Source organism: Ziziphus jujuba, chromosome 5 (assembly GCF_031755915.1).
Source record: "Ziziphus jujuba cultivar Dongzao chromosome 5, ASM3175591v1".
Lineage (NCBI taxonomy): Eukaryota > Viridiplantae > Streptophyta > Magnoliopsida > Rosales > Rhamnaceae > Ziziphus > Ziziphus jujuba.
In genome coordinates this window covers 641,711-664,544 of record NC_083383.1, presented here as the reverse complement: position 1 = coordinate 664,544, position 22,834 = coordinate 641,711, and the positions used below count along the sequence as shown (strand labels likewise).

At 37.5% G+C, this 22,834-nt stretch overlaps 3 protein-coding genes across 4 annotated transcripts; 2 read left to right on the top strand and 1 right to left on the bottom strand.

The window, feature by feature from the left end:
* Positions 1–1,591: 1,591 nt before the first annotated feature.
* On the top strand, positions 1,592–7,922 carry LOC107416051 (squamosa promoter-binding-like protein 14). Its single transcript, XM_016024498.4, has 11 exons — positions 1,592–2,364; positions 2,648–3,302; positions 3,547–3,740; positions 3,837–4,657; positions 4,777–4,851; positions 4,978–5,085; positions 5,171–5,288; positions 5,547–5,682; positions 5,762–5,909; positions 6,021–6,623; positions 6,755–7,922. The coding sequence occupies exons 2-11, from the start codon at positions 2,716–2,718 to the stop codon at positions 7,142–7,144; spliced, it is 3,180 nt and encodes a 1,059-aa protein (XP_015879984.1). The 5' UTR covers positions 1,592–2,364; positions 2,648–2,715; the 3' UTR covers positions 7,145–7,922.
* Positions 7,923–14,484: 6,562 nt separating this feature from the next.
* LOC107404556 (uncharacterized) lies at positions 14,485–15,997 on the bottom strand. Its single transcript, XM_016011511.4, has 2 exons — positions 15,494–15,997; positions 14,485–15,396 (listed from the first exon to the last, which is right to left on the bottom strand). The coding sequence occupies exons 1-2, from the start codon at positions 15,897–15,899 to the stop codon at positions 14,807–14,809; spliced, it is 996 nt and encodes a 331-aa protein (XP_015866997.1). The 5' UTR covers positions 15,900–15,997; the 3' UTR covers positions 14,485–14,806.
* A 3,270-nt stretch (positions 15,998–19,267) lies between these two features.
* LOC107416046 (galactan beta-1,4-galactosyltransferase GALS1) lies at positions 19,268–21,689 on the top strand. 2 transcript variants are annotated; one of them, XM_016024494.4, is made up of 2 exons: positions 19,268–20,685; positions 20,854–21,055. In XM_016024494.4, the coding sequence occupies exons 1-2, from the start codon at positions 19,498–19,500 to the stop codon at positions 20,914–20,916; spliced, it is 1,251 nt and encodes a 416-aa protein (XP_015879980.1). In that variant the 5' UTR covers positions 19,268–19,497; the 3' UTR covers positions 20,917–21,055. The 2 variants fall into 2 exon arrangements, with proteins under 2 accessions (XP_015879980.1, XP_015879979.1); XM_016024493.4 differs by having other exon boundaries at positions 19,275–20,681; positions 20,854–21,689.
* Positions 21,690–22,834: the final 1,145 nt, after the last annotated feature.

Here is a 22,834-nt window from a genome sequence, read left to right as displayed (position 1 = left end):
CTATTTCAAAAGGGTTATCTTTTTTAAACAAAAAAATTTCAAATAAAAAATCAAAACATAGCTAACTCCTACCAATTTATAAGTAACATGTTATCAATGATTTTACTACGAATCACGATGAATGATAAAAAACAAAATGCACGTCTTATGGCCCGGTACAATATGAAAATCCTCTGGACCAGTTCCACGTGTCATTGTTAGGATGTCAGAAAAAGGCCAACAATTTTATTAGAAGTTTTATTTTTATTTTTTTGATAAAAATCCAATGTTTTATTTAAAATGAAAATGGATTTTTTATTATTATTATAATAATTATTATTTTTTTGGTTGTTTACGGTTTTACTGTGACGTGACCACTGATTTTAAGAGCGGTACAACGAGATCCATAGATCCGACCAAATGCATTGTACGATAATACAGCTGGTTCCCACGAATGAGTGTATGTGTATATGTATGTATCTGACTCTCTCTCGCAACTGATTTCCCTTCCTCTTTATTAGTGTTCTTTTTTCTTTCCTATATGAAATTGAAAAATTTATAGACAGACGCTAAGGGACAAAAGTGTCCTTGCGAAAGTGAGACAGGGAGGCAGTGGGGGGTGGTTTCCGTCATTTCACACCAGCTGATTTTGGTAGTGCTAGTGGGAAATGGGAATGAGGTAAATTCTTCCATTTTGGGCGGCATTTACGTGACGCCGACGACACCCACCTGCCACCACGCGGTTTCTCTGATCTCTTTCTCCTTCCCCCTCCCATTTGCTTTTGTTTTGCACTTGGCAGCCTCAAACTTCTCCCTGCGCCCGCCTTTTAGACGACCTGAGCGGTCTGGAGTTGGACTCCCTGCCTCTCCTACTTTTTTGTTTTTTTCGTTCTTTAATTATTTATCTGCTTCTTCTTTCTTAAATTACACATACATTTATATATATATATATTATTTTTTTTTATAATAAAATGTTTCAAATCATTAAACAAAGTAAAATTAAAAGACTTTTGAAAACACGGGCAGAACTACAGGGTTAGAGTCATCATCGATTTAATGCAAAGTCAAAATGTCAATATCTCAAGTATAGATGGAAGACAGGTGCCCCGATTTTTTACATTTTATTTTATTTTTACCGGTCTTCATGAATGCTTCATTTGTTTGGGTGTCTGGTTGTTGAAAATTTATCTGCCCTTTCGTCATCTTCGGATTCTTCACACTGTAATGTGCATGTGTAATTATATTTCCATGCTTAAACACCACACTCACCATTCATAATTCAGCTATATCCATCCCCTAGCACTTTTTCCTCCACCATGCCCTAACTATATTTCATACCAAATTATAATATCATATACTAGTCCACTATTACCACCGAAAAACCTTACCAATAATAATAATAATAATAATAATAAAATCTTCCATTTGCCTTTCTAATGCAATATCAAAATTTTTTTTTCGAGTCTTTTTGTATCATCAGAAGGAAAAATTTTAAAAAAAAAAAAAAAAAAGGAAGATCAACCCTCAATTTCAAGAAATCTCTGAAGAAAATGGAGAGGGTGTCAAAATGGTAATTGCATCGAAAGGGAGAGAAAAGAGTTGTGGTGGGATGTGATTGGCAGGGCATGGGAAAGTCGCTTGCACGCATATTTCTTCATCCGTACGTGTGAATAATAATAATAATAATAATGATAGAAGGAAGAAGGAAGAGGCAAAGGGCAATTCAGTAAAAGTAGACTGTGCAGTAGAATTTCGCGTGGAGTGAGGGAAAAGGCGGGGTTTTACTTTTTTAGCTTTTATCGTCTTTAGATCAAGTATGTTGGCTGCTCAGAAGTCTCAGAATTTACACATACAACCAAAAATATAATAACAACAACAAAATAGAATTAAAAAAAAAAAAAAGAAAATAGATAGGTTAATTAGGAAAGGTCTTGGATTCTTCGTTGGTCATTGGGCGGCCCCATTAAAGCCCCGAAGTTGCTTCAATTTACGGGTTTTGGCCAATCTTCGAAAAGAGAAGTTTGTTAGAAGCTAAGGACAGGAGAGAAGAAAGTTTGGGAGAGAAAGAATTTTACAGGAGGAAAAAAAGAGCCAAAAAAAAAAAAAAAAAAAAAAAACGAAAGGAGTTTTCCAAGTTTCCATGTTACAAGATCCTTGCTTTCCAGTTTTAACGGTTTCCAAGTTATCTGAGTATCGGACGTCGATTTTGGATTCCTTGTTTCACCGGAAGAGATAGTTTAGATCGGAGGTCAAGATTTTGTGCTTGGAAATTTCCTATCTTCGTCTTTTAATATTATTATTATTTATTTTTCCGGGAGTTTTCTAGTTTGGGATTTTAATTATTTCAACGAAGCAGAGGTGGATGGAGTCTGTAATTTAGTGAAGGTATAATATTCATTTTGCTATATTTCATCCGCTTTTTCCTCGTCTGCAATTTACGCTTTATATGTATGTGTGTGTGTGTGTATATATATATATATATATATGTACGACTTGAATCAATCTTTGCGTGAAACCTTCCGCCAAGCTATTTTCCATGAGTCAGTTTCATCGATTTGCCTTGAGGAGTTTTGAGTCCATTTTGTTTTTTATTTAAAAAAAATAAATTTAATTTACGAAATTCGGGATTTTAAAGGAACTGATTTTGGAATTTTGATCGGTGTTATAGGGGGTGGAGGGGCTGGGTTTTGTGGCGGAGCAGGTGTTTAGTTTGGGATTGTAATATAAAAAAATAAAATGGAAGAGGTGGCGCAAGTGGCCTCTCCAATTTTCATCCATCAAACACTTTCAAGTCGGTACTGCGATGCCCCAGCCATGGCGAGGAAGCGCGATCTCCTTTATCAGACCCCCAATTTCCAGCAGCAGCGCTTTGCAAACCCTGGCGACAGCTGGAGCCCTAAAGTCTGGGAGTGGGACAGTTTGAGGTTCCTCGCGAAACCTGTAGACGCCGAGGCTCTGCGTCTAGGTTCGTCAACAGCAGCTACACCTGAGCAGAAGAAGAGAGGAGAGGTGTCGTCAGGCTCAGGCTCAGGCTCAGGCTCAACCTTGAAGAAGAACTCCGCTGGAGAAGACGATGATAGCCTTCGCCTGAATCTGGGAGGCGGTTTGGCTTGCGTAGAGGAACCTGTTTCCAGGCCCAACAAAAGGGTCCGTTCCGGATCTCCCGGCGCTACTTATCCCATGTGCCAGGTAGATAACTGCAAGGAAGATCTTTCAAATGCAAAAGACTATCATCGCCGACATAAGGTGTGTGAGCTTCATAGTAAATCCACTAAAGCTCTCGTTGCCAAGCAGATGCAGAGGTTTTGCCAGCAGTGCAGCAGGTTAGGTTGTTAAAAATTCAATTTTCTTTTTTCTATTAACAAATTAATCTATTAGGTTGTTCAAAATTCAAATTTTCTTTTTTTCTATTAACAAATTAATCTATCTTTTTTGGTGCTTGGAATGATAGTCGTCTAGTCTAGTGAAAGAATTTTGGCTTACAACTTAAAAGAAAGAAAGAAAGAAAGAAAGAAAGAAAGAAGCAGCTGTTATATAAATAAAATTTTCATTGGTTACCCGCCGCAGGTTTCACCCCCTTACTGAGTTTGACGAAGGGAAGAGAAGTTGTAGACGTAGACTTGCAGGGCATAACCGCAGAAGAAGAAAAACCCAACCAGAGGATGTTACCTCTCGGCTTGTACTTCCGGGTGAACGAGATAATAAAAGCAATGGCCATTTAGAGCTTTTCAACCTCTTGGCAGCTGTAGCTCGTGCTCAAGGTAAATGAAGATTCTTGTTTATGTTTATAGATTTTTGGGTCTCAATTTCGTATTCTGCTGCTCAAATGCATTTTTATAAAATCCAATTTATTGTAGGGAAAAATGAGGACAAAAGCATCAATGCATCGTTACCAGACCGAGAACAGCTCTTGCAGATTCTTACTAAAATAAACTCGTTACCTTTGCCCGTGGACCTTGCTGCGAAGTTACCTAATTTAGGATCTTTAAATAGGAAACTTTCCGAACAGACTGCTTTGGATCATCAAGTCTTATTGAAAGGAAGATCATCTCCTTCTACCATGGACTTACTCACTGTTCTTTCAGCTACTCTTAAGTCGTCTGCTCCTGATGCACTTCCTGTTGTATCCCAAAGGAGCAGCCAGAGCAGTGACAGCGAGAAAACTAAGTTGAACTGTCCTGACCAGGCCACCTGTCCCAATTTGCAGAAGAGACCTCAAGAGTTTCCTTCAGTTGGAGGAGAGAGAAGTAGTACTAGTTACCAGTCTCCCATGGAAGACTCAGATTGCCAGGTTCAAGAAACACGAGTTAATTTACCATTACAGCTCTTTGCCTCACCATCTGAGAATGACAGCATGCCAAAATTGGCATCTTCTAGAAAGTATTTCTCCTCTGACAGTAGTAATCCCATTGAAGAGAGGTCCCCTTCGTCTTCTCCGCCTGTTGTGCAAAAGCTGTTTCCAATGCAGACTATGGCAGAAGCGGTCAAGTCTGAGAAGACATCAATTGGCAGAGAGGTTAATGCTACTGTTGACTCTAGCAGAAGTCACGGTTGTAACATGCCTTTTGATCTTTTTAGAGGCGCTGACACCGGTTCCATTCAAAGTTTTCCCTATCAAGCTGGGTACACTTCTTCTGGATCAGACCATTCGCCTTCTAGTTTGAATTCTGATGCCCAGGTAGTATCCAACTATTTTTTTTTTTTCTTTCTTTTAGTTCCTTTAAGCATATATTTTTCTGCTGAATCGTCAACTCTTTTGCGGGGTGGGATTGTAATATTGATATTGTTCCTCAACAGGATCGAACTGGGCGGATAATCTTCAAACTCTTTGACAAGGATCCCAGTCATTTTCCAGCGACTCTGCGGGCACAGGTGCTTAGTTTATTTGTTTATTTTGGTTTGCTGCTCTTCTTGTACTTGCTTATTCATCTCGGAGAGTTTGTATGGTGGTATACTCTGTTAACTAGTGAGTCACCTGTTTTCCTTTCTTTCCTCCAGATATATAATTGGCTTTCTAACAGTCCATCAGAAATGGAAAGCTACATAAGGCCTGGTTGTGTGGTTCTATCAATTTATGTGTCAATGCCATCTGTTGCTTGGGAACAAGTGAGTAAATAGTTGTGATACAGATTAGAAATTATGTAATTACCTGTTTTGCTGACCTGCGGCAATGTGTGTGTATTTTTCGCAGCTTCAAGAAAACCTGCTCCAAAGTATCAGTTCTTTGGTTCAAAGTTCAGATTCTGATTTTTGGAGAAATGGAAGATTTTTAGTTCATGCTGGCAGGCACTTGGCATCATATAAGGATGGTGGGTACAAACTAGAGGTGGTGGCCTTTAGTTTCTCTTATTTGGAACTTTTTGATACTGCATTTCTTCACTTCCTTTGGTTCTGTTGTTCTGATAATATTGAATTGGTGCATGAGAAAGAGTTAATGGTTATATGGATGGCTCACTAATGAAGTAGGAATCTTTGTTATTGCATTGTGATTGTAACTTCTTGATCTTTGTTATTTTTTAATGTGATTGTAACTTCTTAGACTTTGTTATTTTTGAATCAATATTTAGGGAAGTTCCGCCTACGCAAATCTTGGAGAACATGGAATTCCCCGGAGTTGATTTCGGTATCCCCTTTGGCTGTTGTGGGCGGGCAAGAAACTTCTCTTGTATTAAAGGGACGAAATCTTTCCAATCTTGGCACTGAGTAAGTAGATCACTTTTTGAAAAGATTTCTGCTGTTAATATTTTGTTACTTTTTATGGAAGTAGTTCCCAATCATGCAGGATTCATTGCACCTGTATGGGTGGTGGTTACACATCAAAGAAAATTATGGGTTCAACCTATCATGGCACAATGTATGAGGAGATAAACTTGGGTGGGTTTAGAGTTCAGGATGCATCTCCTGGTGTTCTTGGTCGCTTTTTCATTGAGGTATCAGATTTAAATTTTGTGTTTTGAATTGTTTTTTTCAGGTGATCTAGAACCACAATATTTTTATTTAAAAAAAAAAAAAACTTGACCTTTCTCAATAACATGTAACAGGTGGAAAATGGTTTCAAGGGCAATAGCTTTCCTGTGATAGTTGCTGATGCTTCTATTTGTGATGAGTTGAGAGTCCTCGAGTCAGTGTTTGATGGGGAGGGTAAATTATGTGATATCATCTCGGAGGACCAAAATCATGATTATGGGTCACCTAGGTCAAAGGAGGAAGCTATCCACTTTCTGAATGAACTTGGATGGCTCTTTCAACGGAAGAGGACCTCATCCCTGCTCAATGGTCCTGACTACTCCCTAGGTCGTTTCAAATTTTTACTTACATTCTCTGTTGAAAGAAACTGTTCTGCTTTGGTCAAAACTGTTCTGGACATACTGGTTGAAAGGAATTTGCATGAGACGGGATTATCAAGGGAGTCTGTTGAGATGCTTACTGAGATTCAGCCCTTGAATCGGGCAGTAAAAAGGAGGTGCAGGAAGATGGTGGACTTACTTGTCCATTATTTTGTTATTGGCTCTGGTGATACCTCTAAGAGATACATTTTTCCTCCAAATATTGCTGGACCTGGTGGAATTACACCTTTACATTTGGCTGCTTGTATGTCGGGTTCAGATGATGTTGTTGATGCCTTGACAAATGACCCACAGGAGGTATTTTATTTTTATGTATTCTAATTTTGTAGTTAGCTGCGCATTTATGAGATCCCCTCTGAGTCTATTGGATTCAAATAAACTTTCTATAGTTATTTTTTATTAATTCTTTTGCTTTTTTGGCTTTGCAGATTGGATTGAATTGTTGGAATAACCTCCTTGATGCAAACAGGCAATCTCCACATGCTTATGCTTTGATGACCAACAATCAATCTTATAACAAGTTGGTGACTCGTAAACTTGCCCACAGAAGGAAGGATCAAGTTACTGTAACAATTGAAAATGATACAAGCACTGAGTTGAAACAAGGTGGGAGATCTTGTGCCAGGTGTGCGGTTGCGGCTACAAAATACAGCAGGAGGGTTCCAGGTTCACAAGGTTTGCTGACGCGCCCTTACATTCATTCCATGCTTGCGATAGCTGCTGTCTGCGTCTGTGTTTGCCTGTTCTTGAGAGGATCTCCAGACATTGGCTTGGTTGCTCCATTTAAATGGGAGAACTTGGATTTTGGCACAATTTAGTCATTAATATGATAATAATTATGGATAATCTAGAAGAGTGTAGCAAAGTTATGGCTAACAAGGGGACCATCAAGGCATACCTTGTTAGCGACATTCAGTTCCTCAAATGGGAAATGATCATGTAGAAGACCTGTTAAAGATGGGACGTGGTGGATGTGCAGCAGCTGCATTGTGGATGGATGGGAGATGAAACTGCAATTTGGGTTGGTTTGGGTATGGCTTTGGTTTGTCATTCTGCATGTTATTCTTACAAGCATAAGATTTGGGATATCATGGGTTATGCCCTTTAAGCTCATTTCTGTTGGAACAAAATAGGTGAATTTTTTCTTTTTGGTCTTTTGTTTTTGCCTTCCAAACGTGGACTCTGCAGCTGTTACATATCCTATTACATGTGATAATGGTTTGATGAGATGAAATGGGAAGGGGCTGGGGGGGGGGGGGGGGGGGGGGGGGGGGGCGCCCTGAGATTAAAATCATGTCAGTGTGGATGCTTGCGGTGGAATCAATGGAAGACGGAGATTGAAGAAAAAAATGGAGAAGGCTGGCATAAGCTCTGATTCTGCTGTCATTAACGTTAATTTATATGTTTTTTTTTTTTTTTTCAATTTTATTTTTATACCTTTTATTTTTCCTTCATAGTTCATAAGTTATTTGTGTATTGATTTCGTCACTGTAAAGTTGGTAAGGGGATCAATCACAGAAATGACTGTGACCTATAACTGAATAGTGAAATATTTATTTCAGGTATATTCAAAGAGGCATGTAATTTTCACCTTTACATTATTATATTTGTGTACATATATTATTTTTGAACTGACTAGATTTGCAAGTCGGCTAATATCCAAAATAACTAGTGGGAGCTCGGCCTATCATCTCATTAGAATCTGAATCATTCTCAGCTATAATAACTTGGCAACTGGATCTCGCCCAAAATTTAGATTTAAAGCCGAAATGCAAACATGTTTGACAAGTAAGCTGAAAATTGTATTTCATTATTCTCAAATGACTGAGGGTTGGGTTGGGACTTGACCAACTTAAGGAATGGTAATCGAACGTTTTGGTTTTGAAACAGCTGATTACAAATATTTGGACAGTTGATTGAAGTTTTGACATTGTCTTGCTCGGCTTAAAACAAAGCGTCAATTCTAGTAGCTTGTGAGGGGCGTTTAGAAAGCAAATCAAGTGGACTTTCCCTTCCATAATATATTTCTTAATTATCATTGAATTTGGTTGTTGTATTAGTCAATTAGTTGATCTAGTCAGGTGGCTCTTTTACTGGAAATGTAATATAATACCTGCATATATGTATATGTACTGTTTTAATTGGTTAACCATTGATTGAATCGTTTCCATCAATCTATATATTTATATACATGCATTAAGATGGTCTTAGTAAAAATTTATATAGTCAGACTTAAATAATTTTTTTAATATATTAAGATGGTTTTAGTAAAATTTTACGTAGTCAGATTTAAATAAATTTTTTAATATGAGGATTAATATGAAGTTTTCTTTTTAAACCTTTAAATCATATTAAAGATCAAAATTTAAAATTATAATCGTTAATTATAGTATCTGATAGGGTTTATTTTTTTTTAATAAAGTTTTCGTATGCTATTAAAATTATATTTGATTATTTTTAAAATTTTAAATCTTTACCTTTGATATAATTTAGTGATTATGAAATATAAATTTTAATTTGGTATACAGCTTACTTCAAACCGATTATATATAGTTCGAAGTAAATTTTATTTTAAAAGTGATTATATATAATGGTAGAATAGCCAACATTGGAGAACTAGACCGAAGAATGAATATGAGGATCCTAGTTGTTACAATTAGTACAACATGTTTTGGAGGGAATTATTGATATTGTCAGCGGTATGCACAGCAACAACAGCAGCAGCAATAATTAGCAGCAAGTTCTTCACCAAGACGGCTGCCACTGCCAAAGGGAATGTGGGAAGGTTATAATTCCTCATCCATTTGGGATCGGCGTAGGATGTTATATATCGCCAAGTGGTTTGACATCAACTGCAATGCTTCCTACCACCCTCCACGACCATTCTTAGGCTCTGGAAACCTTCAAGTCCTAGACATTTCTAGACCAGTCATCATGTTGGCATAGCTGCTATGCTGAATCAGGCAACCTCTTGGATCAATTTGGACCAAACTTCTTAACGTATTCACAGTCATAGGATGTGACATCCTGGCGCTGATCCAAGGGATGCGTTTCGTTTTGCAACAACAAGGAAACTTTCGCCAACGGGTCTTGCTCTGGCATTGGATGCTGCCAGAACCCCTCATTCCTGGAGGCTTTAATAGATTCCAAACCGTTATTCTCAATCTATATAACCATACCACCACCTGGAAATTCAATCCATGTAGCTACGCCTTCTTGGTGGACCAAGATGCGTACGACTTCAAGGTGTCCGATCTTGCTGATCCAAGATTTGTAGTCGGTGTTTCCGTGGTTTTTGAATGGGCAATAGGCGAGACCGCTCATGCGAAGAATCTCGGAAGGACTTGACCACATTCGCATGCCAGGAGAACAAAACCGAATGTTCAGATGTGTAAATTGGTTATCGCTGCCATTGCTCCCAAGGTTATTAGAGTTAATCCATATCTCACTCCTGGTTGCCAAGGTAATTTACCATACACTTAAAAAAGACATTTATCCCCTAATAATGTTTAATCTTCAGCCTCCATACACAACTAGCTCAAGGGTACTAATTGAAGTGCAAACTAACCAAATTAGTTTTTGCTATAATTAATCTATGTATGTCTTGAATATACAAATATTATACATACTCTGGTCTGTGATGTAGAAATTAATTTAAATATCTGAAAGCGATCGAATTAATATAATTTGGGGTTGAAAATGGATTATGAATACATGCTAATTTGTAATTGCGATTGGAAAGCTACTGAATAAAATAAATTCAGGAGCTTTCCAATCCCAATCACAATCCATGGTACCAAGATGTTCACTGCGAAGGAATTAGAGAAGGCAGCTGACAACTAGGCGGCAGAGAGTCGAATCTTGTGTCCGAGGGGGCAGTGGAACAGTGTACAAAGGAAAAGATTTCTACTTCCGGACAACAGGGTTGTTGCCATAAAGAAAAGCAAAGATAATGGAGATGAGACACAGTCGATGGATGAAGCAGTTTATAAACGAGGTCAGATCAAGCTTTTAGGTTGAAGCGTTGCAGTTGAAACCCAGGTCTTCATGCTGGTTTATTTTTATGAATATGTCTCCAACGGAATTAACATTGTTCCACCATATTCATAACCACGACCATCAGTAGTCAACAATAAGAAAATGCCTCCCTGCTCTTGCAGCTGGCTTATCTCCACTCTGCGGCTTCCACACCAATCATTCACCGAGATGTCAATATTGCTGGATGACAAATACACTGCTAGAGTCCCTCTTGACTTTGGAGCTTCAAGATCGGTTCCTAATTAATGGCCAGTCTCAAATTAGCACCTTCGGTACGGTACAAGGCAAGCGAATTTGGGCATTTGGAGCCCCAATATTTTCAATCAGGCCAGCACACCGAAAAGAGCCATGTACATAGTTTGGGAGAGTTTCTGGTGTAACTGTTGACCGGGAAGATGCCAATATCCTTCGACGGGCCAGAGTCCCAAATAAACCTGTCTTCCTACTTTGTTTGGTCAATGGGACAGAATCTGTCTTTTTCATATTATGGATTCTCATGTTCTGAGAGACGGAAACAGAGAGCTACTCAGAGCTGTTGCGGAGCTTGCAAAGAGACGCCTCAAGCTGAGGGGTGAAGACAGGCCCACCAACCATGAAACAAGGGCTTGTGGAGTTGGAAAGATTCAGAACCTCCCCGTCTCAACCGTATCCATATAATATTGATGATGATGATGATGATGATGATGATGATGATATGATGATCAACACCATCAACACTGAACTCTGAACCATCTGACCTTTACCCTGAAACTTCCACTTAATAGTGCCCATTCCATATCATATATACGCAGAATACTAATTTCTTCTACTGCATGATAGGCATGTTCTTGCATGCATCTTCTAAAAATGTTCGCACTACTGTTTAATAATCATTTGTACTTGGTTACCATCTGTTCTATTTCTTTTTTATTGTATTGTACATGTTAATTATTTCTATAAACATTTCATATATGAAAGATCCATATTGATTAATTGATCATCAACATGATGGATATCATTGTAATTATTCAATCATATGCCATAAAAATATGATGGAAAAAACCCATAGTTTCTCTCACATTTTCCACTTTCCCATAGTCAAACCTTAATCGAACATACACATTGTGATATTGAGGATGGGAATTAATATTTCCTAAATTATTGATTAAAAGTAGCAAATTATAATAATGATATATATACATATATATATATATATATATATACACACTTTCTTTCTTAATTAAATACCTATAAATTATATTAAACAGATATAGAATAAATCAATTTCAATGCGACTTTTGAAACAGAGGCCATATGATCTACCAATATCGAAGTGCATTTCTCTCGAGGATCATCTATAAATTTACACAAATTATTTTGAAGTCTTAAGCCGGCAGAGATTTCGAGAATATCGTCGATCACTTTGTTGAACTTGGGTGGAATAGAATATCAAATAAACAATTAGGTGCAAATCAATGATGATAAAATTGTCACCTAACTAGACAAACAAAAAAAGAATGTATCACATCACATGCACGGACGCTGGGGAGTAAGAGAAGCTTTTCAATAAACAATTAATACATGTAGATAAACAAAATAACCGTTATATATCTAAATATAGCAAAAATGTTCCACTCCCCAATTTTTTCTTTTTTCTTTTTTATCATACTCTGGTTGCCAATTAGAGAACACGTTTATATTTTTTTGGTCAATAGAGAAGACTTTTATTTGAGTTATTATTATTATTATTATTATTTTTGAAGAGGACTTTGTTTGAGTTGAATAGTTATTAATTAATTAGCAAAATTGTAATTAGCGATGTGATCGGTGAAGGTTACATGCACTTCCATTTTTCCCTATCTGTATATATATTTAAAGAACCATTTTTCCATATATTATCATTATATATATTGGAAAGAAAAAGTCGATATAGACTTTTGGTGCCATCAAAGCAGCGACTACGCAAAATATCATTAATGCATTAAAAAAAAAAAAAAACAGGGAATACGTAAGATTTAAGTCAAATATTACTCAGTCAGCTGCTATACATATATATATATATATATATATATAGAGAGAGAGAGAGAGAGAGAGAGGGAGAGAGAGAGAGTTCATGCTTGTGACCATCATGCCTTTTTTGACTTATCTAACAATCACAACTCAACTGATATTAAACTATAGCCAATTTGTGTATGTCCTAGTGGTGAAAAGAAATTTCGTTTTCATTGAAACCAAAATGCATATGCATTTCATTACACCAAAAAAAAAAAAAAGCTTATGCATTTATTTATTTTTTTTGTTCTTTTGTTTTTTTGGTAAATAAAATGCACATACATTTGTTGATTAAGCATCCTGTATCCTGTATCCATATATAATAAAAGGTAAATATAAATTTGAAAAAAGATGAAGGAAGGTGCATATATACATAGAGAAATAGTAAAAGGAAGGAAGCATGATTTTGGTAGGGCATGCTGTGGTGATGATATTGGTGGATTCTTATGTTTTCATGGTTGATGAATATCATCAAGACATCGGACTGGGTGTTAAGCCCTGACGACACAGAGAGTGGATGCCAGTGGAAATGTGGGAAGCTTGCAGTTCCATACCCATTCGGCATGGGTCACCAAGGGGTTTCGCATGCATGAACCGACCCACCGAAAACTATTCATATATTAAAACCTCCTGGAATCGCTTGCAGAAATATCTTCCACTCAGATTCGCATAAACATGGTGGCTTATAGTTCCGGTGTGCATCAACGGATCAGGCCCTCAACTTCACATGGAGCGGCTGCGTCTCACGCTCTGCACCACCAGACCTCTATCCCTAGAGGTCTTAAGCTCTACGAATTCTTGCAGCTTTATACTTTTTTTTTCCTTTTTTTTGGTTGAACAACACCACTATACCTTTTTTGGCATCCAATTTTCTTTCAAAGACCAACAACAATGTCAGTGCTGCTCCTGGACTGGGCGCTAAACCTCCACACGTGTGTGCTTAGAAAGCTTTGCATGTCATGAGAGTAGCGAGTGTTGTGATCATTACGAGAATGGCCCAGCCCAGGCTACAGGTGGCAGGTGCTGTTGTTATGGAGGGTTTCGAAGGAACGGTAACCCCTACCCTCAGCCCTGGTCGCCAAGGTACTAACTACATATATATTATTTTTTATTTTCAAGGGAACCCGTACCCTCACCATCTATCTGATCTATATCCAATCTATACATTTCATTCGTCTACTTCTATTAATTGCTAGTGGTTCCACTGCATATATCCTATATGATGTTCCCTCTGTAAACCTTTATGCACAAAACTAGCTAATTTCTTCAATTAAAAAAAAAAAAAAAAACAAAACCAAAGAAGCTAATTTCGTATTTTATCGGCCCGATAAGTTTAAAAAAAAAAAAAAAACAATTTCTTATTCTCGCCGTAACCTAATGCCAAACGACTGGGCCAACTCCTAAGCCACAGCATGAGAAACGCACAAGGTATTTTGGAACGATGTACTTCCGGCCCAAGCCCGTATAAAATATTAATAATAACAAATAAATAAATAATAAAGGTGAGCATCAAACATGATTCGCATTTTCCATAATAATAATTAATAAATCATATTTTTCCATAAGGCTTTTCGAGTCCGACCTCCATTTTCTAAAGTACGTTTTCAGATTCTTCTACAATTATTAAGTATCCTTTGAAATTTTCAATTAGGCATATATATATATATATATATATATGTCCATATTAATTTTTAATTTGTAAGTTCAGCAATAACTTTTAGACGAAAATTTTAATTTTTTTCTAATAAAATTTTAGACGGTGTATAGATAGATATACACTACCTTCTCTCCTTGAGTGTGTGCAAGCTAGCAATGAATTCTTAATTGATCTGTTTCTCTCTACTCTTCAAGTAGTTTTGATTGCTATACATATATATGGTTGTGTAGAAATTAACCATTTTTGTATGTGCTTCGCTTATCTTACTTAGTTCTTTTGTTGGATGAAAAAACTAAAAATTGTTTGAGAGAAAAGGAAGGAAAAACACATAAAAAAAATTGCATTCTATTATAAAACATTCAAGAATAATTCATGGCATGGGTGGGAATGGAACAACACTTTGAAAGAAATCCATATATATATATATATATATTCAAAAAAACATTAATAGTTTTATTGCACAAGTTTTAAAACCAATAACCATAACAATAATAAGTTCATAATTCACAGGGGCTTCAAATCTCAAGCCATATATACAAATACAACCCCCAACTATCATAAAAATATATACCTCATGACCAGAAGCACTGTCCTGCGTGCTATTTGTAGCTAGGTTAAGAAGGCAAACCAAATTAAGTTAACTAATCAAAGTACTTTTTGTTTTGTTTTGTTTTGTTTTTGTTTTTTTGGGTCTAATTAAGTAAATTTAAGGTTAATTATATATGTATGAGAGGAAATGGATGATATATATAATTTAATTTCTGCGAACTGATCTCCTGGAAAGGAGAAGGGGGGGGTTGGAGGTGTGAATTAGATGGTTGTTAGTGGGGTTGGGGGTTGGTGGTCTTGCAGTTGTTGCAGGTGGTGATGATCTGGCAATATTCTGAACAAAGGCTTCTCCAACACCTTCTCCAATCCCCTCCATGATGCCTCCAATGAAATCAACCACCACTTGAGATGCCAGACGAGCTGCAGCCCCCAGCACGCTTGCCTTGTCTTTCCCCTTATTACTATGCCCGTTCTCATGAAGCCCATTCATCATATCCTTCGCACACACTGCGTGCACGTGGTAATCACACACGCTGCAGTGGTACATCCTACCCGACCTCCTCCTCTTGCACTCACCACATGCACCTGCAATTTCTGCTGCCGATGATGATGACGATGATGCACTGGATAGAAGTTTGAGGGTATGTGTATGTGTATGCGTCTGAATCTTCATTTCACCGGTTAGCATGGAGCAGCATGGATGCATTTGGAAATTACATGGGCTGCATCGATACGCATACCCTTTGATGGGCTTGCTACACACATCACACTTGGATTGCACGATTCCAGCTTTCACTATATATATATATATATATATATATATATATATATTAGCAATTAAAATTATCAATATTATAATGATTAATTGAAACTAAGCAGATCGGCTACTTACCTGGCTTACTATAGAAAACAAGTTGGTGTTGGTAGTGGAAGGGGTTTCTGCAGAGGGCAGAGGGTGGCAAAGCACAGAAGTCGTGCAGCTGAAAATCACATTGTTGGCAAGTATAGCGCTTGCCTGCGCCGTGTTCCTTGCAGCCGGAGCAGGTAAAGCGGTCAGGCAGGTTGAGTTTGGAAAGTGGGTGCTGTGGATGACCGAAATGGAGGATCTCCTCCCCCACCACCAGTTGAGGAGAGGCTGCCAATTCCAGCTGCTGCAGGGGAGACTTTTTTGGAACATACGATTTCGACGTTGAAGGTAGCTGAGGAGGAGTTTGGAGATCCATTGAAGGGGACTTGTTTAGCACAAACGTCCTTGTGTTGTTCAATGGTTTATTGCTAACATTCTTCATCATCATCATGATCGACCCTTTAAATTTAATTTGTTGCTCTCTCTCTCTCTCTCTCTGCCCCTCCCTCTCTCTGCTTAATTTGTTTGGGTGGTGCAAATTCAAAGCCAGAGGAGAACATATTTATGCTACAAAAGCTGATTATACTATTCGGACTTTGGACCCCTCTTTTGAAAATATGGCATGTACGCATGCATTACTAATTAACAATTAATTAATTAATTTTGCAAATAAAGGTAGTAATACTAATTTAACTAGTTAGATAAACCATAGTTACTTGATGCCTGCTGAACTAATAATTATGACATACTCTAATTTAGAAATTAAGGGTGTTATAATCAGTTAATTTGCTGTCCCTTTGGAAGCCAACATGAGCATATGTATTCAATTATAATATTATACATAAATGGGGCCCAGACACAGTGTCGATCGATTCCCGAGGGGCCCGAAGGGAGATGGTAGGTAGTTGCTAGGTGGACAATGCACACACTCAAAAGGCTCTCAAGGACAGGAAAATACGCAGATAGATACCGCAGCCTGCACCAAAAGTCAAGGTTTTCTCTTCTCCCACTTTAATCACGAGAAGTTGCATGTGCTAAGTAAGAAACTTTCTTTTCCCTCGGCGACACTTCTTTCAAATATTCCATTTTAAAGCCAAATCATAGAAAATGTTGCTTCCTTTTCTTTCTTGAATTCAATTGTCGAAGATTCATTACAGATGGGGATGTGCACTAATTACTCATTAATATTAATAACTATATTTCTTTATACATCAAAATACTCTCTCTCTCTCTCTCAATATATATATATATATATATATATATATATATGTATGTTATATTAAATCAATTACGTTTTATATTTATCTATGTGCCACAGCAATTTCTTAGAAAAGTGACTGATGCCCGATTATTATTATTAAGTCAAGTTATTCCAAGACAGTGGGTTTTTTTTTTTTTTTTTTCCTCCTTCATATCCCATCTACGCCAAAAGATGCACAAACGAAACTAGAAAGAAAAAGAAGGTATTCTATCTTTTTAGACTTTTAACCCTATTTTTGCAACTTTTCCAAGCAATACTTTTTGATAGCAGGTATCTTACACTTGTATACACTCGTTATTCGACACCAGTTGCTATACAATCATATATCCGACCACACTAGAAATGTTGGCAATCATGCATTTAACCTCCTCCTTGCCAACTCATAATGTTCTTTTTTCGTTTATCTTTATTTCTCTATTTCATTTTTCATCTCCTTTTTTCATAAAATAATAATAATAATCCTTTTATACATTAATATATTTTTTGTTTGTTTGTTTATATTTCTTCCTTTTTGTTTCTTGTTTATGAGGTTATATAACACATACACACGTTGTAAACATTCGAAAAAGATAAAAATGTTGGATGGTCAGCTGAGGTCAGGTGCAAGTAGAGAGTTGGTGGGCCTGAGACGCGTCAACCCAAAGGAGAAGCCTTCTGTCTCCCAGGGCTGGAAATGGCAAAGAAATCTGGTCCATTATAAGTATGGACTCTCTCATCGGCGATAGTGATGTGGGAGCCGGTTCATACCCAAAACCCAATTGACCATACGCTGTGTCACCATTCTAACAAATTGCAGAATTACCGATTTACCCTCCGGCGACCTCTTGATTGCTTCGCTTTCTTTCGTTTGCTTTCCTAAAGGGCTAAAATCAAAACCAAAGAAAACATATGCATTTGTGTTTTAATTATATATATATATATATATGTATATACGAATGCATTGTTACAATTTGAGAGAACTGGAATTTAATATTGATTTTGTGGCGAATTGCTAATTTCTGTTAACAATCAAAGTAAATACAAAGACAATGAATTATGGTTTAGTTTATATGTGTATATGTGTGTATATATATATATATATATATATAATTATATTGAAACAAGGTTGAAGTTAAGCTAAATGAAAGAAGTGAGGGAAAGAATCATCCGTAGCATGCATAATGAAGAGAAAATTATTGGAAAGCGAAGGTCGTCTCATTTTATCTACCGACAGCTGAGACAAAGAACAGGACAAAATGTTGAGAAAACAAGTGGGTGAGCTTAGTTGTTGAGTTTATGCAAGGTCAATAGTTTTGTCTAAAACAGGCCATGCATATAATATATAGGAATATATGGCAACGGTCCAACACTTTGGAGTGGATCAGTGAAGGATATATGGGGTGCTGCCAAAATGTCCTGCCAACCAAATTAACTATACTATTATTCACAAAAAAATAAAATAATAATAATAATAAATAACGCTGAGAGTTTGTTAATTTTTATATTATTTTAAATATTAATTTCATTCTACAACTAGATAGGTAGAAAACTAATTTCCATCTGTAGACAAACAAAAGTTATACATGAGAGGCGGAAATTGAGATTCAATAACATGGATGGATGTGTATAATTAGACAAAATTTAAATTAAATTGGGACATTAATCGATACAATTCAAAGTGGAGAGGTTGAATATATTCTTTTGGGAGGCTGATTATCAATTATCTGACTGCAAATTGGAGCCACCGACAATATTGGGCTGCAGTGCAGCAACGTTAGAATCTAACTATAGCCCCAAACCAGGGTCCACTGTGATCTCCGTTTTGCCCTTTTGATTCTCATTTTTCACCTGATCAACTCAGCTTTTTAATAATTCGTAATATAAAAATATGATAAAATCCAATCCAATTAAGATTTACAACTTCAACTTGTTTAACGGTAATCAGCAAAGGTGAAAAAGGACCAGGACCCGGACCCACTCTCAATCATTGTGCCTGGGGACCAGCCACCACCATAACCGTTCATTTCTTTTTCTTTTCCTTTTTCAAAATAAATAAATAAATATTATTGAGTTTACTATTTTTGAATTCTGAAAAAGCGATAGAGTATTCACAAATCAAACAAGATATGAAAACTATGCCCAATCATATGTATAACTTTGGCTTTCCTTCCATGTCGACGCTAATAATAATAATAATAATAATAATAATAATGAAATCCAAACCCTCATAAAGAGCAATTCCAGATCTACTGGTATTTGGAGCATTTTTCCTTCTAATATGCACTCATATTTCTGATTTAAACTTGAATTTAATTTGTATTGCATTTTCTAGTGAGAGGGATTATTATTATTATTATTAATAACTCATGAATTTGTAAGAAAACCCGTAGCTACACTTTGGAAGCCGCATAATTGACGTTTGCAAGATCAAGAAGAAGACGTAAAGGGACTTAAAAATAAGGCAATGTCAGTTGGGTAATTTGGAGAAGATCTAAACCCAAAAATACATACAGATCAGATACCTCAAAATTGCCTAATTGCATAGAGGCCAGAAGTCTGACCAATAACAGCACGAGTCTAACCGATGGATGGATAGGGGACACAGTGGCCTCTGACCCCCATACGACCTTTTTTTCTTTTTTTCTTTTTTATAATTGTGCTATTGTAATACTAGTAATTTTTATATATATATGTATATATATATATATATACGTACCATGAAGTTCATCACCATCGAGATTCATCATCCTCCGCCGACAAAGGGTAGAGTGAGGACTGAGAAAACAGAGCTAGAGAGGGAAGCAAACGGATGAGGAAGGACGGCCCAGGCCCAGCAGTAGCCGTCCCGGGGCCCTCCGTCGGAAAACTGGTGGGAGCATGCTTAGAAAAGAAGCCCCTTGTGGCCACATTACTAGCCCTCACATTCGTCATGCTCATCTGGAACCTCCCTCCTTACTACCAGAACCTCTTATCCACCACTCGCTCCTGCGATTCCACCATTGGGAATAGCACTTCCACCCCCAAACTCAAGCCCAACAACATAAACATCAACATCAACATAGACGATATCCCGAGGCCAATTAGCTCAAGCTCCTATAATAACAATGCTAATACTAGTAATACTAATACTGCTAATAATCATAATAAGAGTAGCAATAAGCGAACATTCCAAGCGTATGGCAACGCCGCGGCCCTGTTTGTCCAAATGGGGGCGTACCGCGGCGGTCCCAGGACCTTCGCAGTGGTCGGCCTTGCTTCGAAACCTCTTCACGTGTACGGGCGACCATGGTTCAAATGCGAGTGGATCTCCAACAATGGCTCTTCTATCAGGGCCCTGGCTTATAAAATGCTTCCCGACTGGGGCTATGGCCGGCTTTACACTGTGGTGGTCGTCAACTGCACTTTCCAATTCAATCCCAACGCAGACAACTCCGGTGGCAAGCTCACCATCAATGCCTACTACAGTGAATCCCCCAGGAGGCTCGAAAAGTTCACGGCTCTGGAGGAAGCACCTGGAAGCTACAACGAGACCAAGTACCACCCTCCTTACGAGTACGACTATCTGTATTGTGGGTCGTCTCTGTACGGGAATCTAAGCGCGGCTAGGATCAGGGAATGGATGGCATACCACGCCTGGTTCTTCGGGCCCAAGTCCCATTTCGTCTTCCACGACGCCGGTGGGGTATCCCCTGAGGTGAGGTCGGCGCTGGAGCCCTGGGTCCAAGCCGGCCGGGCCACCGTTCAGGATATCAGAGCGCAGGCGGAATTTGATGGCTACTACTACAACCAATTCCTCGTTGTCAACGATTGTCTTCACCGCTACAGATTCTCCGCAAATTGGACATTTTACTTCGATGTGGATGAGTATATTTACTTACCCCATGGCAACACCCTGGAATCCGTATTGAATGACTTCTCCGACTACACTCAGTTCACCATCGAGCAGAATCCAATGTCCAGCGTGCTCTGTCTCAACCATTCCTCTACTTCCAGGTACGTACGTACCCTACCTACCTTGCCTAGTCTACTTCTACTTCAATTAAATTAAATTTGATTTATAACTATTCCATACTCTCGATCGATTTAGATTCTAGATTTTCTATATCTTGATTAATATTGGGAATTTATGGAAATTAAGAAGTGGAAATTTCATCATATACTTCAGGGCCGAATGGGGTATCGAGAAGCTGGTGTTCAGGGACTCACGCACGGGACTCCGACGGGATAGAAAGTATGCAATTCAGGCCAAGAATGCGTACGCAGCTGGGGTACACATGTCGGAGAATGTAATCGGGAAAACCTTACACAAGACGGAGACTAGGATTCGGTACTACCACTACCACAACTCCATTTCTGTACTGGGCGATCCCTGCAGGGAGTTCCTGCCTTTACGTGCTACCAACGACAATGTCACTTGGTATAACAACATCCCTTATGTCTGCGATGATAACATGAAGAACCTGGCCAACACCATCAAGGAATTCGAACGCAATTCCATTGGCATTCCATTCCATTTCCAGCTTCGCAATGACAATAATTAGCATATATATATATATATATATATACACATTATGCTAAATATTCCAATTTATATATCATCATCTAATTCTTATTCATTCTTCGTTACATCCTTGTATCTTTGGCTTCCTCTGCATTAAAATTCATTCACCTCTTGTTTCCCTGGCCACCAGTATCCTTTTTGGATTGTTGAATTCTAGTGGTGGTTCAAAACTTACAATGCCAAATTCCATGTACCAAATCTTTCAAACGCACACAGACACCAAGACCATGGTCCAGGATCCCAGTCCTCCCGACTGTTCCAGATTTGCGATTTTGATTTGTCTAGTGGCTACCATATAAAGCACAAGTTTGAGTTTGTGAATTGTGAGTGATTTAATGAGCAAGTGAATGCTGTATCTGTTTCTTCTTTGCTTTTCTTTTCCCTTTTTATTTTTTTTTTATTTTTTTATAAATAGACTTTTTAAAAAAGAAAATTATTTATCTTCATCGATTTTTATTTTTAATAGAATTTCTGTAAAGGCTTTTGGTATGGTTGCTGCTCTGCTTTTTTATAGGGCGAATTACTTGATTTCTATAAAGTAATCAAGAGTGCATCCAGGATGCCCATGTGAATCGTGGATATATGAAATGATTAAAAATTGCTTTTCTCTTTCTTTTTATTTTTTATTTTTGGTAATCAATTCATGGTTGGTGGGTGTTTTATACGCCATTTATAAAACCGTTTAATTAATAATACACACAAAAAGATTTCGGATCCAGACATCATAATTTATGTTGTAAAGAAAGAAACGTATAACTCTACGCCAACTCTCCACGATAATTAGCTGCAGTTATTTCCACTAAATATGGTTAATATCGTTGTTTTCATCAGCCACAAGTTCAGTTTGTTGCTTCTCATGACTCCAACGTCCAAACCTAAAAGCAAATAATTTCTCCCCAAGCCAATTGCAACCAACCAACCAATTCATTTTCACCAGGATAACTAAGGTTGAGCCCGCAATCAGGCTCTCTCTGTTGTCCGCTTTCTGCTTATTCCTATACTATTTTAATTAGTCTGATGAATTCCAAGGTATTATAAACTCTATTCGGTTTAATTTGGTTATCTGAAATTATCATCTGTAAAAAGGTTTTTTTAAGTTCTAACTTTCCATTTTATTAAAATGACTTTTTTTTTTTTTTTTTTTTTTTTGGGTTGGGATAGTGAAGGAAATGTTGAAAACACCAGAAAGGAAATTGTCGATCCAATTCCAAGCCATTTTGGTTCTTCTTCTTGTTGGTTTTCTCATGTTGTTAGCTTTTTCACAACCCCGAGACATTCCCTCCACATGTGGTCGTCAGCCCACTGTTTAGTAATATGCTCGTGGGCTAATGGTTAGGCTTGGGTACGTCTTTGTGATGATAAAATTTGGCCCAATTCGTAAATTCAGGCTTCCCACAGCTGACAGTTGCAAAGCCTTTCACAAATTCAATTTACACACAGAAGGCTAAAAAAAAAAACAAAGAAAAAAAAAATCTCGTTAAGAATCAGAATTCTCTTTTACCCTTATTAGCAAGTTTTTTTTTTTTTCTTTTTTTAATTTTTTTTTATAATTTATAATTTTCTTTTTAAAACACAATTTCCCCCC